This window comes from Rhinolophus sinicus, linkage group LG10 (genome assembly GCF_036562045.2).
Source record: "Rhinolophus sinicus isolate RSC01 linkage group LG10, ASM3656204v1, whole genome shotgun sequence".
Taxonomy (NCBI): domain Eukaryota; kingdom Metazoa; phylum Chordata; class Mammalia; order Chiroptera; family Rhinolophidae; genus Rhinolophus; species Rhinolophus sinicus.
This window is the reverse complement of record NC_133759.1, coordinates 71,594,997-71,608,301: the sequence shown is the minus strand read 5'-3', so window position 1 is coordinate 71,608,301 and position 13,305 is coordinate 71,594,997. Positions and strand designations below refer to the sequence as shown.

Genomic DNA, 13,305 nt, shown 5'->3' with positions numbered 1-13,305 from the left:
GGAAAGACTGAAGGTGAGGAGGGGCTGAGAGGCCCCTGGGGCTCCCCTCCCCATCTTTCGCATTTCCATATTTCCTCAGGAACAGGTACACCCCCTCCTCTAGTCCTAGGATCCTGGCTCCACCCCGTCTCAGGGGGTTGGGGTTGGAAAAGTCCCAGGGGGCCCTGATGGCTTTGCATTGGCTAGGCCAGGTGCTAAGTGAGCCCTGTTGGTGCAACCAACAGGGTGGGCCCACACAATCACCCAGGACCATGGACCTAAGCCTTAGGCCACATTACAGGAGAGTCAAAACTCAGGTTGTTACAGGGAAGCCTGGCTATTCGGTTACTGTGGGGAACTGCAGACACCCAGCCCCCAGGATCCTTCTTGTCCCCCAATTCCTCCCCGCCTGTCCTGGATACTTCCCTACAAGGTACCTTATGCCAGCAGCCAGGCACGGGCAGCCCATCGGGGCCCTGGAAGAGAAGAAGCTTTCAGTGACAGGTGGGGGCTAGGCAACTCTCTACCCCTCCCCCCCCACTGTACATTCCTGCCCTGCACATTCCTACCCAGGGTGTAGGGAGGTGCCCAGGGAGCTACCATTGAGGCTGCTGGACCCCATGGAAGCAGGACCCGAATGCCTGCCCTGTCCACCCAGGCAGCTGGACATGGGTCACCAGACATGCCACCGGACATTGCTATTCCTCACTGCACTCGTGCTGAGTGCACCCCCGTGGGGCTTTGTTGGGACACCTGTGCAGTGGGCAGAACCAGGAGGACACTGGAGTATCGGGCTTATGCTGGACACCTGCTGGTTAGGAGGAAGGCCCGGCCCGGTTCTGGGCTGCATGGCTTCCTGCCTGGTGGCTCTGGACCCTCACCCTGGGGGTCTGAGAACTTTCAAGAATTGGAGAAGAGTGTATGGACAATTTAGGAAGTGGGATCCCCCTGAGGCCCTGCCTGGTCCCTGCCTCTGGATCTGAGAAGCAGATAGGCAGGCAGAGGCTGGCAGGGTGGAACTGGAGGGGAGGGTGGTTATCTGGGAGCATCAGCCATGCCTGCTGAGCAGTCAGACACAAGGAGGGGGAGCTTTCCTCAGGTGGCCTGGAGGGTTGGGGACTGGAGAGGGACAAAGGCTGACTCCCCCAGCCCAGAGTCCCTGGGGGACCCTGGGGCAAAAACATTTCACTCTGTTGCAAGGCCCTCCGCATGGGCCGCAGACCTGTAGGAGCACCCCCGGACAAGGCCGTGCATCCAGTGGGGGGCACAGGCTGGGGCCCCAGGGGCGCTGGGGAGGAGGCAGGCAGGAGTGGGAAGGGCGGGCAGAGGACAGCACAGCACAGCACACAGCAGGCCAGACCGCCTACCACAGGGCAGGGGCCGTGGCCCCTCGCCAGGCCCCTCCAGCCTGGCGCCCCTCGCTTGCCTCCGCATTTAGGATTTTCCTGTTTCAAAGACAAAGCCTTCATGACTTAGAGGGAAGTCTTGGCCCAGGGGCTGGATCTACAGGGCCACCCTGTCCCTTGCTGTCCCTGGCATGCACTTTTTGCATGTGCTCACTGCTCAGCTCCTTATGTCTTTTCCTCATTGCCTCCTCTAAACCATCTGGAGTTGGGGTCAGCACCTCCGTTGTACGGATGACGAGAGAGGAACAGAGGGCTGAGTGACTCGCTCGAGTCTTCTGGGGGTCCCTAGCCCTGATCCTTCTTTGGAAGGCGGTCACACACATGGCTGGAGATCCCTGTCCCCATGTTCCTGGCAAGGGTGGCCAGGTATGAGTATCTGGTCACATTTAGTATGGAAACTCAGCTGTTTTGTTTCCTTGTCTTTTCTGAGCTCCACTGGAAGAGTTTGACATGTAACCTCCCCTGCCTTCTAGAAAAAGGGAACTGAATTTTGGTTATTTCAGGCACTGGGTCGGGTGGGCCATAGGGGCTGTGGTGACAGAGCAGGAAAGGAGAAGACCATAGGGATCAGGGAAGGGTGGGTCTGAAGGAGAAATCAGGGGACAGCGTGGGGCCACCCAGACCAGAAAAAGCCTCCTCCGGGACAGACAGCCAGAGAGGGCAGGACGGTCCCATCCTCCTGTATGGCCAAGGAAGCTGAGTAAAGACGGGGTAGTGATCCCAACACACAGACTGCCCTGGTCAGTCTTCCCTCTGTATAGATGGGGCAGATCCCCCAAGCTGCGCCCATTGAGGGGTCAGGACCAGAGCAAGAGGACTGTCCATGATGGGAGTGACAGCAATGGTAGCACTGGCAGGGTAGGCACCCCAGGGCAGGGCCAGCTCGGCCTCTGGGACTTGCATGTGAGCTCTGAGGACAGGGAAGACACTGTCAGGAGGTGACAAAGACCTGGGTTGGGGCTCCTGCTCTGACACTCACCACAGGACATGGCTGGTCCAGGCCTGGCGGTCCCGGCTCGCCCTTCTGGCCCTTCACTCCTTTTCGGCCAGGGATGCCTCGTTCCCCCTACACAAGAAGGGAGATAGGGGTATGGCCATGTCTGCCATGCCCAGGATGCCTCCAGCACCTCTGAGATGTGCCTGGGGTTGGCAGCCACCCTGCCGTGCTACTCCCATCCCAGTATCCTCCTGCCCACCCCGTATCTCTCTGCCTGTTCCTTTCTCCCATGTCCTTTCTGCCCCTTCCCTCCTTCTCTTCACTTGCCTCCCTCTGTCTTTCCCCCTGTCCCATGTCCTCTCCAGCTGCCCACACGTTCTCTCTGCCTGCCCCACCTTCTCTCCACGCTCACTCCGGTCGCCTTTCTCTCCTCGGGGTCCAGGGAAACCCTGTCAAAAAGATTAAAGGCTAAACTGAAAATGAGGTTTGAAGTTTGCTCCTGTTATCTCTGCCCCTTCCCTCCATAGTTGTGGTCCAAGCTGGCCCCAACTCCTAGGTGACACATGTGCTGGGTCCAAGGCTGAGTTAGGGAAAAGCATGCATTCTGGACACTGTCAGAGTCTGTGGGTGGAAGCCCTCAGGCAGAACCACTGGCAAGGGATCTTCCCTCATGTCACAGACAGATGCAGCTGGCACTGGCCCATGCTGGGCTGGGGACAGAGACCTAGGAAACCCATGGAAGTTTATGTTACCGTCTTTGGGAAATCAAGAAATAATGCCCTCTGTTTTCTGCCCTTGGCTCAAACTCTTGTACATCCATCCACCCCTTTATCCAACCAACATCTCTAAACATCCACTAGGAACTGGGCTGTGGGCAGGATGCTAGGGACAGAGAAACAGATGTGTTCCCTCTTGTATTTATTATGTTGTTTATTTTCTGTATCTTCTGATGTTTTGACGTCTAAAAAAATCTTGCTGGCTGGGGAGAGGCTGTCCCTCCCAAGACTAGCCAGTTCCTAGAGATGGCTGAGGGCCAGGCTGGGAGCATGCCTTTCAGATGCCACCTGCTTTATCTCTCACATATCAGAACTATATTTCCTCTGCCGGAATCGTCCAAGGGCCAGGCAGCAGGCATCTAGAGAGCACCCCTATAGCTGAAGCCTGCTGGAATTACTCAGACTGGCCTGTCCTAAACTGTTTCCCCTGCTCTGCCTTGCTGTTCCCATGGAAACCCCTATGAAAGCTCTGGCCTAGGCTTTCTCTGCTCCTTTCCGCCTCTGGGCCAAACCCAGTGCTTCCCCACGTGGTCCTGCATGGCCTGGCATGCCCTTCTCTCGGGAAATGTAAGTAATAAAATCTTTCAATGGCATTGGCCTCTCTGTGGCATCACTGAGTCACCTCCATAAATTAAAACTCCGTAGGTACAAATGTGACACTTCCCGCACAGTCTAACATGGCGGGCAATGGGGTGCAGAGGATGATCAACGCTGTGACAGAGGAGTGAACCGGATGACAAGGGTTTCCAAGGAAAGGGGCTGTTCTGTCCAGCTGTGAGGTCAGGAAGGGCTTCTGAGCAAACTCCCCATTTTAGCTGGGCCTGGTGAAGTGGGCACTAGGGGTTTGCCAGGTAGAACAGGTAGGTGTGGCCTTGAGATGACACTCTGAGCTCCAGGTCTCCCAGAAGACAGCTGTGGCCATGTTGCTGGTGGCATGGAGTCTAGCTCCGCCCCAACTACGTCCCTGAGTCCAGATGTTGTCTTCTCCCAACCCTTCTCGTCGATGGAACATGGCCCTCCCAGTCAGAAACTCAGGTTAGGGTTCTTCTTCTTCCTTGTCTATAGTTACTCTTCAAGGTGACATTTTCTCCTTAAAGTCTAGGACGGACATCAGAGGCCCTGTAGCCCTGTATCTGGTCACCATTTCCCTTGGAATAGCTACCTGGCTTTCCTGGGGATCCCCCCTCGCTTCTCACAATTCACTGACTCCACCCCTGCTCCAGGATGGAGCATGTGATCAGGCCTGGCCAATCGGGCACTGAATTCCTATGACCAAGTGATACTTCAGCACTGACCCAACTGGGACCAATGAGGGTTGGTGAGAATATTTTCTAAAAGAGTAGAGACTGAGGCAAATAGTCCATCTCCAGATTTGGGGCCAGGAAGATGCAGGTCTGGGGCTGTTGACTCCATCTTATCACCATGTGGAACTGGGACTGATGCCCACACAGAGGAATCAGACGCAAGAGAGGGTCAGAGGCTGGGTTGTGTTTACACACCTGGATCCATGGGCTTGTACCTCTGGAGTTTTCAGTTATGAGTCAGTTTAAACCAGTTTAAATTGTTTTCTGTCTCTTGCAAGCAACAGACACCTGATCCAATCAGTACTGGGCTAATACTTCCCTTCATCTCCTTCCCACAGCCTCATCGTCTCTCACCAGGATATTGCAACAGGCTCCTCACTGTTCTTCCCACCTCCCTGCTCCAATATATTATCCATCCATCATCTATTCATCTATCATTCATCCATCCATCACCCATCATCCATGCATGCATGCATCCATCCATCTATCAATCAGCCATCCATTATCCATCCATCCATCTAACCATCCATCCATCAATCCATCACCCATCCACTCATCATCCATCCATCCATCCATCCATCCACCATCCATCCATCCATCCATCCATCCATCCATCCATCCATCCATCCACACATCCACCCACCCACCCATCCATCCACCCACCCATAAAGCACCAACTCTGGGCTGTGCATTGGATTTGGCACTGGGGATGTAGGGGGAATCAGGCAGATGTAGTCCTAGCCCTGGGGAAGGGGGTCACACCCAAGACAACCAGATCAGGTTACTGTACATTCAGCATGGGGGCAGAAGCTACACACAGGAAGGACCTGATCACAGTGAATGGTGAGATACTTACATCTAGTCCTGGCTCCCCAGGTCTGCCCTGAGGAGAGAAAAAGGAGATGTGAGGGGGCTGTGACGGGGTGCTGGGAGCATAGCTACTAGAAAGTTCAGCCCTGTGAGTTGTCCATAAGCCTGAACTCTGGTGCCAGGACCAATGAAGTGCAGGGGTTGAGCCTCAGGGCTGAGTGGCCCCACAGATGTACAGCCATAGTTGGGGAGGCATTAAGGGAAGGTGGTTACCTTCTCTCCTTTGGTTCCTGGCAGCCCAATAAGGCCCAGTGGGCCAGCAGGCCCCTGAATGAAAAAGGAATGGGTTAAGAGGTATGACAGTTACAGGACTTAGCACTTCTAAAGACATACAAAGTCCACGATACTCACAGGCAGGCCGCTGGGACCTTTTTCCCCTGACTCGCCCTTCTCTCCCTTTGCTCCATCCAAGCCCTGGAAACAAAGGAGGGACATCAGTCAGGGGGAAAGGGTCAGACAGATGGAATGACAGGAAATCTTGGGGTCTGTGGGGATCTGGGGTATACAGGGCAGAGGGACAGACCCCAGGTTCTGACAGGCCTGGCCCTGGCTTCCTTCCTATGCAAATAATCAGAATGAGCTGCAAGTGTGAGCATTTTACCTTTTCCCACACATGACTTCCCTCATTAATCATGGAAGGTGGTTGTGGAAAGAGATGAGGAAAGAGAGACACAGAGAGGGGCAGGGACGGGTTCAGACACACAGCCAGCAAGGGCTGACTACTGACTGGGTATCTGAGCCCCAGTCTTGGACTCTATCCCTGACACCATCTGCCTCTTCTAAACATGGTCTGGGGTGGCCCTGGGACAAAGCAGAACCAGAAACAGCACATCTGGTCGGCCATATGCTCGGCCCACTCAGCTCTGGGAGTCCACGACTCTGCATCCCCCAGTTGGCCTTTGAGCTGGGGAAGCAGGGATGTGTGCTCCCTCAGGGTAGGGCAAGCAGTCAGGCCAGTTGGCCTCTCCATGGCCCCCTGGGGCAGGGCACACTGGCAGGCCACACTCATGGTTTTCATTTAAGAGGAGAGGACATGACATTATGTAATACACACCAAACCCAAGACTTCATGTCTGGGCTGCGGGCTGTTGAGAGACAGATGTGCATGTGGGGGGCGTGGGGGAAAGGGGCAAGGAATTGGGAGGCACAGAGAAAGGGGAGGTGAGTGGTGAGGAGGGAAAAGCAGAGTACTGGGGCCCCAGGCAGAGGGAGAAGGGGAAACAACAGAGACCCCAGTGTGGGCATGGGGGCATCAGCTCCAGGGCACTCAGGATGTTCAGGCCTTGGGAAGACACAGGGCTGGTCCGAGGCCAAGCGTGGACGCCTTACTTTGCCCATTAGCAAGGCTTTCTGGAACTGTTCAGGCTGTCTGCAGTGAGTAGGGGGGTTTCCACCCACGCCCCAGAACTCACCTTGGGACCCTGGATTCCCTGAAGGCCCTGGAGGAGGAGGACAGAGCAGATCAGGGCCAGTGCCCTCTTGTAGTGGCCACGAAGGCTTGCAGGCCACTCTGGGCCCCTGTGGCCCTGACCTCTGGGGCTTCCCAAGCCAGACCTTGGCTCTGCCCTCCTTGCCTGATGTGTCCCTTCCCGCCCCGGGGAATCCTGTCCTCTCCTGTCACAGCTCCCGGGCCTGGGCCCACCACCCTTTTCATATCTCAGCTGCTTCAAGCCAAATATTCTTACCATGGGGCCTGGAGGACCAGGGGGGCCAGGGGGCCCTGGCTCCACTATGATCTGGGCCTAGAAAGGGGTCAGACGTGGATCAGTCACGCATTGCTCCGTTATCCCTCACCCACCCACACTTGAGCTCATGGGACTTTGGAGGAGCACTCCCTGCGTGAGGGGCCCTGAGCCACTGCTCCCTCCCAGGAGGGCACTGCCTAGTTGGTCCCAGTAGCTGTCCTGTGGGTTCTCAGATGGAGAACAGGTGGAGGACTCAGCCTTAGGCTCCCACTCCGCTCCCCTCCCCCCAGTGGCCCTGCTGCCCCTGGGCTGGGCGTTGGGGGAGACCCTGGTCCTCAGTAGTCCCCCCTTACCAGGCTCTCCTGTAAGTTGTCAGATGCCGGCTCTCCCTTCTCCCCCTTGGGGCCGTGGGCACCCTGTAGGACAGTATGGCCTCAAACCCCTTCTGTCCATCACCAAAATCACCACCCACAGCCATCAGCTCTTACCCTTCCCGCCCCCATAAGGCTCAGCGCAGCAGCCACTTGCCAGGTTGGCAGGTGCAGCCTAAAGTAGCGGTATCTACAGAGCACAGTGACAGCGGTACACATTCTAGTTTGCCTCTGGGACAGAGGGGGCAACCAGGGGTTCTGGAAGCAAATACCCAGGCGTGCCCCCAGCACTACCTCTCTAGCTCAGTGAGCCTCATGGATGGACAGTGGATGTGAAGTGGTGGCACCAGGTGGCAGCTCTTCCAATCCAGCCACGGCAAGAATAACGATCAAAATGATGACGATGGCGACAGTGCGTATTTATTGCATGCCAGCCACCATTCTCAGCCCTGTCTGTGCATTCCCTCATGGGAGTGGGAAATTATCACCCCCCCCCCATTTCAGTGGTGGGGAAACCGAGGCCTGGGGTGGGGGGTTAGTTGCTTGTGCAGTGTCCCAGCCAGTAGGAGATGCAATGGGATGCAGACTGGGGCAGCCAGAGCGGCAGTCTAACCATCTGCCAACTCGCTTCCACTAGGCAGGGCCTCCTTATTCCACTGTTACTGAGGCCTCAGGAGGTCAGGAGGTAGGTGGTGGGTCCTTCTAGGGTGAGGAAATGGGGGCTCACAGAGTCCAAGCAGTGAGGGCGGAGCCAGAGCTTCCCTTCAAAGGCCCCAAGGCCCTGGGCTGGGCTGAGACTGCCGGATCCCTGCTGCCGGCAGGCTCACACTCACCTTGGGACCCCACACCCACATAGGGCGAGGGCATTGGGCCCACCCAGCCACTTACCGGGAGGCCAGACAGGCCCATCTTGCCTGCTTCCCCTTTGGGTCCAGTCAGCCCGGCCTCTCCTGGGTCTCCTTTTTGTCCTTTGGGGCCCTGAAAGCCACATGTACAAGGGCTCAGTGGGGATCAGCAGGCATTGTCCCTTCCTGAACTCCAACAGGTCCCCAGAGCCAGGCAAGACCTCTGTTTCCTCCTTGTGGGTCCCTGCCTCCAACCCGGGTGGCAGATGCACTGAGGGGCCTGGATAGAGACAGGGAGGGGGCACCCCCACACCTGCCTCACTGCACACGGGTGTAGGGTGGGGGCAGGGGGAGTGGAACAAGTGGGACTGGGCAGCCAGGAGAGGGCCCTTATGGGGCTCAGGGTCAACTTGCTCACCTCTCAGTTGCCAGTGATGGGAGCCCCCAACTTCCACAACTAACCAACCATTCACCCAGTCACCTTCCAGTCACGGAATCCCCTCTCAACCAATTATGTGATGTCCACAGTGTGCCACACACTAGGGACCCAGTGCTAAAGACACACCCACTAATGTCAAGTGACACCCGTGGACACTGGTATCTGTGTAGGGTCACACACACGTGTATACTTACAATAATGCTAATGACGACAGCAATGCGATTAGCTGACATTTGAAAGTTCTGCTACGTGGTGCCGGGCACTGTTCTAAGTGTCCTCCATACACAGAGTAATTTAACCCTGACAACAGCCCTGTCACCACCCTCACCTGCGGCTGAGGAGCAGAGGCTGCAGGGAGACAGCAGCCTGCTCCAGGCCAAAGGCAGAACTGGAATTTGTACACACGTTGCACACGTTGCTCTGTGGCCTGCCAACTATGTACACACACAGACACACATACAGACACACACACAGACACAACACAGACACACAGACACAGACACACACAGAGATACACAAACAGACACAACACACAGACATAACACACACACACACACACACACACACACACACCACAACACCGGGCACCAGTGTCACCAAGGAATGAAAAGCTCAGAGACCTTCTCTCCGTCAATTCCAGGGGCACCAGGCAATCCGAGCTCGCCCTGGAAGGGAACAGACATCAGAGGGGTTGGGGTGTCCCGTGGTCTCTGAGAGGGATCCGTGACTGGGCTGCCTCCCCCAACCAGCACACTGTTCCTGGTCAAGTCCCTGCTGTTGGACCTCTAGGAAGGTGCCCACTGGGTGCCCAGCATGGTGCCAGGGGCAGGCTACTCCTCTCCTCCATGTCCTCAGCCCCTATGGGCAGATGCAGCCTCGAGCTATAATCTATAGGCTGGTAGGTTAGGCTGGTAGGAAGCTGAGGCTCAGAGGGTTAAGTGACTTACTCCATGCCACATAGCCCAGGGACGATAGTGGGACCAGATTCTGCCTAATTCCAGTCTTGGGCTCTTTCTTTGGAGCCAAGTGGGCAGGGTATAACAATGCGTACAGACCATAGGAATGGCCATGTCCTCTATGGGATTTTGGGATGTCACGGGGGACCGACTGATGGGTTTTCATGTGTGAACGAGGCTTCGCAGGGCGTAGCATAGCTAGGGCCGGGAAGAAGCCACCCCACTTGGTTAGGAAGTAACAGACCCCTTTCTCTGAGCCCCAAGAAGCCAGACTAGGATGGCGGGAGAGAAACAGAGGGGGCATGGCAGAGAGGAGAGGGGAGGAAAGCCCTGGATACAAGGAGCTTGGGGGGACACACACTGCATGGCACTGACCTTGGCTCCAGGGATCCCTGGTGGTCCTGGTGGCCCAGGAGGACCCTGTGTGTGAAAGTCAAGTCAGTCAGTGTTTAGACAGGGCCCCCTCCACCCACTGCCAGTCCACCCTTTCTATCCAGGGGTCACGTCCCTGTCTAGATGGCCTGCAGCAGGCTCAAGGGCCCTTGTACAGCCTGCTTGCCACCCAGCCAGGTCAGACCCCTTGTCTTGATGGAGTCCAGGGAGGTGGTATGAGGCGTCAGGTGGCCCAGAATCCCTCTGCCCTCAGAGCTAGTCTCCCCCAAATCTAAATTTCTTCACAATATTCCACTGCTCAAGATCCTGCAATGGTCCCCTATTGCCTCTTCAAGCTGGCATTTAAGGCCAGCCCAAAATTGTATCCCTAGCAGTGGCCTGGCACTGCCCTCCCTGCCTGTCCTCTGAGCTCTCTGCCCATCGGCTTTGTTGCCTGCTGTCTGCGGGCCCTGGGGGAGTTCCTGGGTTGCACAGGTAGGAGATGGCATCTTCAGTCTCTAGGTCTGAGCCACTCCCAAGCTGGGATTCCCAAAGTCTGCCCGCCCATCATGGCTCATCATCACCCCCAAACTTATGTCCCCTCCCAAAGGCCACACCTTGCTCAGGCCCTCAGCCTCACCAGCTCCAGTCCTCACCCTTCCATCTCCTCTCACCAACCTGCCTCCTTCTTGTTGGACCCTCCATGAGATGTCCCTGGTCTTATAATCTTCCTCCATTCCACTCACCCTCCTCTAGGCCCTCGCCCAGCACCTACCTTCCTGGTGACCTTTCTGCCTCCAGCTGTCCCCACACCACTTTTGTTCACCTTCCACAGCATTCCCCAGCTAGTCTTCCCCAATGTATTTTAATGTCACCCCTCTGCTCAAGAACCAGTTACGGCTGCCCGCTGCCCATCCAGTGGAGGCATCATCCCAGTCCGGCACTCAAAATTTACTTCCTGCCTCTGCACCCATAGAGCTTCTCCCATGTGGCTCCTAGCTGGCCTGGGATACACCATGCACGTGCATGGGCCGTGTCACACCACACCACACCATGCAGGGGTGGGCCAGTGGCCATTAGCTTGTACTTCCGTGAGGCCTGTGGGAAATAACTGGGATTGAAGCTCAGGTGGGGTCAGGTTCTGAGGCCCTCTGGTCTCTGATGACCGCCTCTCCCCCACCCTAGCTCCCTTTTCTGGCACCCAACCTCTCTCTCCACTGGTGATGGGCCCCAAGTCCGCCAGGCCCCGGGCAGGGCTCAGAGGTTACACACCTCCCAAGGTGCTCGGGTGGGCCTTGCCACTCTCATCCTCCCCCAATGGTCACTAGAAGACCTAGCATTCCAGCCTGCATCCTCTGGGAAGGTCCCAGGGGCCCTGCTGGGACTGGACACCAGGAAATGCTCTGCCTTCTGCCCCGAAGGGAAGCTCCCCTTTTTGCTTTGGCCTCTGGGAGGCTTGGGGTCACAGGAGCCACATACAAAGCAGCTGTCTCAGCATCGTGTTTGGTCTCAACACAGTACCTGGTGGACTTGGGTCTTTGTGCTAAGCTGTCCCTGGTCCCTTGTGTAAAAAAGTGTGGGATTAATACACAAAGTAAGTGGTTATTCCCTCAAGAAACACACAGCAAGGGCACAGGGATGTTACCTTCAGGGCATCCAAGATCCTGCCATCGTAGTCAATCACCACCGTGTCTCCCTGTTCACCCTTGAGGCCCGGGGGACCCTGAGGCAGGAAGAAGAGGAAGGTTTCAGAGAGGGGTTATGTTGGTGGGGGAAGTGCTAAACGTCTCTGCATCTCACCCGGAACCCAGTGACGGAGCCAACCGCAGGTCCAATCCGCACACTGGCTCAGCTGTAACCCAGCAGGACCCTAGCACATCTGGTCCTCATGTCTGGGCCCCTGGCATTCACTCGGCACCCAGGCTCAATGACAAAACGCTGCAGGGTCCAGGCAGGGGGCCCACAGAGGGAAGGGAGCCTTGGGGCCAGGTGAGGAACGAGCCCCACCTGGTCTGGTGGTGGCCGTGATTGGCTTTCATGTGGAAACTGAGGCCTAATGAGGCCCCATGCCGGAATTCTTGAGGGAACGTGTAAAGCCTAATTATGATATGACATTCTTCCTATTTTTAAATATTGGCAAACATACAAACACAAACAAAGTCACCCAAACCCCTCTAAGACACTGTAGGCCTGTGCCTCTGTTTCCCAACCTCTGGTGGAGGATACACACACCACGCTGAGAGGCCCACTCGTTCATGGTAGGAACACCCTCCCCCCCAAGCATGTGGCCGCTGTGTGTCCACACGTGCACCCGTCTACACAGGCGTGCGCACTACGGCCGGCCGCGGCCCTCCCATCCCCACCTGGGCACCTCTCTGCCGGGAGAACGGTGAGGGGCTGTGAGCACTTTGGTTCAGGCCTATGGCCAGCCCCTTGCCCAGGGCAGACAGACCCAAGCCGGGCCCTCCTTGCTGGCTGCCTCCACGGTCCTGGCCCACACGGAATTGTACAGTTTACACTGAATTCTGACACTCAGTGCTTAATCCAATCCCAGGCCACCTGCAATCCAGGCTGCGGGCTGAGACCCGGTTTCTGAAGGAGGAAACTGGCCTCCGGGATTGTTCGAGGCCACAGAGCAGAGAGCAGGGTCAGCCTGAATGTGTGTTGATAGGGCCTGGTTACAGAAGATCTGGGACCTTGGGGCCAGCTGTGGTGGCTGTGCTCCCAGGGACAGGGACAAACCTCGACATGGGGCCGGGGGCAAGGGCAGAAGCCCCCAACAGGGGTAGCATAATGCCATATGTGACAAATCGAGGGTCTATGGTTGAATGTGCCAGGAAGAGTCTTGGAGGGCAGGCATTGAACTGGGGAGAGAGGGGAGGTGGGGCTCTTGTTTGCACAAACCCATATTTGAACGTTTTACCAAAAGCATGTACTGTGAGATTAAAAATGAAGTAAACACTAATGAATTATAAAAAAAAAGACTCCCAGTGTCTGGAGCCCCTCTGCTCCTCTGGGGTTTCTGGGGGGACAGAGGTTTCTGAAGGAACCAACCCTGGATCCCACTGGGGTAGCCGGAAGGGACACAGCTTACCCGTGGCCCTGCTGCTCCGTCGGCACCTTGCTGGCCAGGCTCCCCCTGTGGAGACCACATGGTTGCAGCCAGGTGTGCTTGGCTGAGCCAAAGGTCCCCCCACCCCCTCTAGCCCCTCTTTCCGAAAGGGTGCAGGGCCTCATGTATGCGACTGGCACCCCAGTAACAGGGCTCCTGGAGGGACCCTCCTCTGACTCCGCGTTGAGTAGAGATGGGCCACCGAGGCCCAGGAGCCCAAGGCTGCATGGTAACTTAGCCTCGTCACTCACCT

The 13,305-nt window shown here is 56.6% G+C and overlaps 1 protein-coding gene across 1 annotated transcript in view; it reads right to left on the bottom strand.

The window, feature by feature from the left end:
• COL23A1 (collagen type XXIII alpha 1 chain) overlaps window positions 1-13,305 on the bottom strand; it is a 319,317-nt gene that overhangs the window by 1,114 nt on the left and 304,898 nt on the right. The window contains exons 15-28 of the mRNA XM_074313377.1: window positions 13,035-13,079; window positions 11,586-11,663; window positions 9,944-9,988; window positions 9,233-9,277; window positions 8,217-8,306; window positions 7,311-7,373; window positions 6,958-7,014; window positions 6,685-6,711; window positions 5,624-5,686; window positions 5,486-5,539; window positions 5,259-5,285; window positions 2,718-2,771; window positions 2,365-2,451; window positions 417-455 (exon numbers count right to left, since the gene is read on the bottom strand). Coding sequence (XP_074169478.1) covers window positions 417-455; window positions 2,365-2,451; window positions 2,718-2,771; window positions 5,259-5,285; window positions 5,486-5,539; window positions 5,624-5,686; window positions 6,685-6,711; window positions 6,958-7,014; window positions 7,311-7,373; window positions 8,217-8,306; window positions 9,233-9,277; window positions 9,944-9,988; window positions 11,586-11,663; window positions 13,035-13,079 — 774 coding nt within the window. The remainder of the gene's footprint in view (window positions 1-416; window positions 456-2,364; window positions 2,452-2,717; window positions 2,772-5,258; window positions 5,286-5,485; window positions 5,540-5,623; window positions 5,687-6,684; window positions 6,712-6,957; window positions 7,015-7,310; window positions 7,374-8,216; window positions 8,307-9,232; window positions 9,278-9,943; window positions 9,989-11,585; window positions 11,664-13,034; window positions 13,080-13,305) is intronic.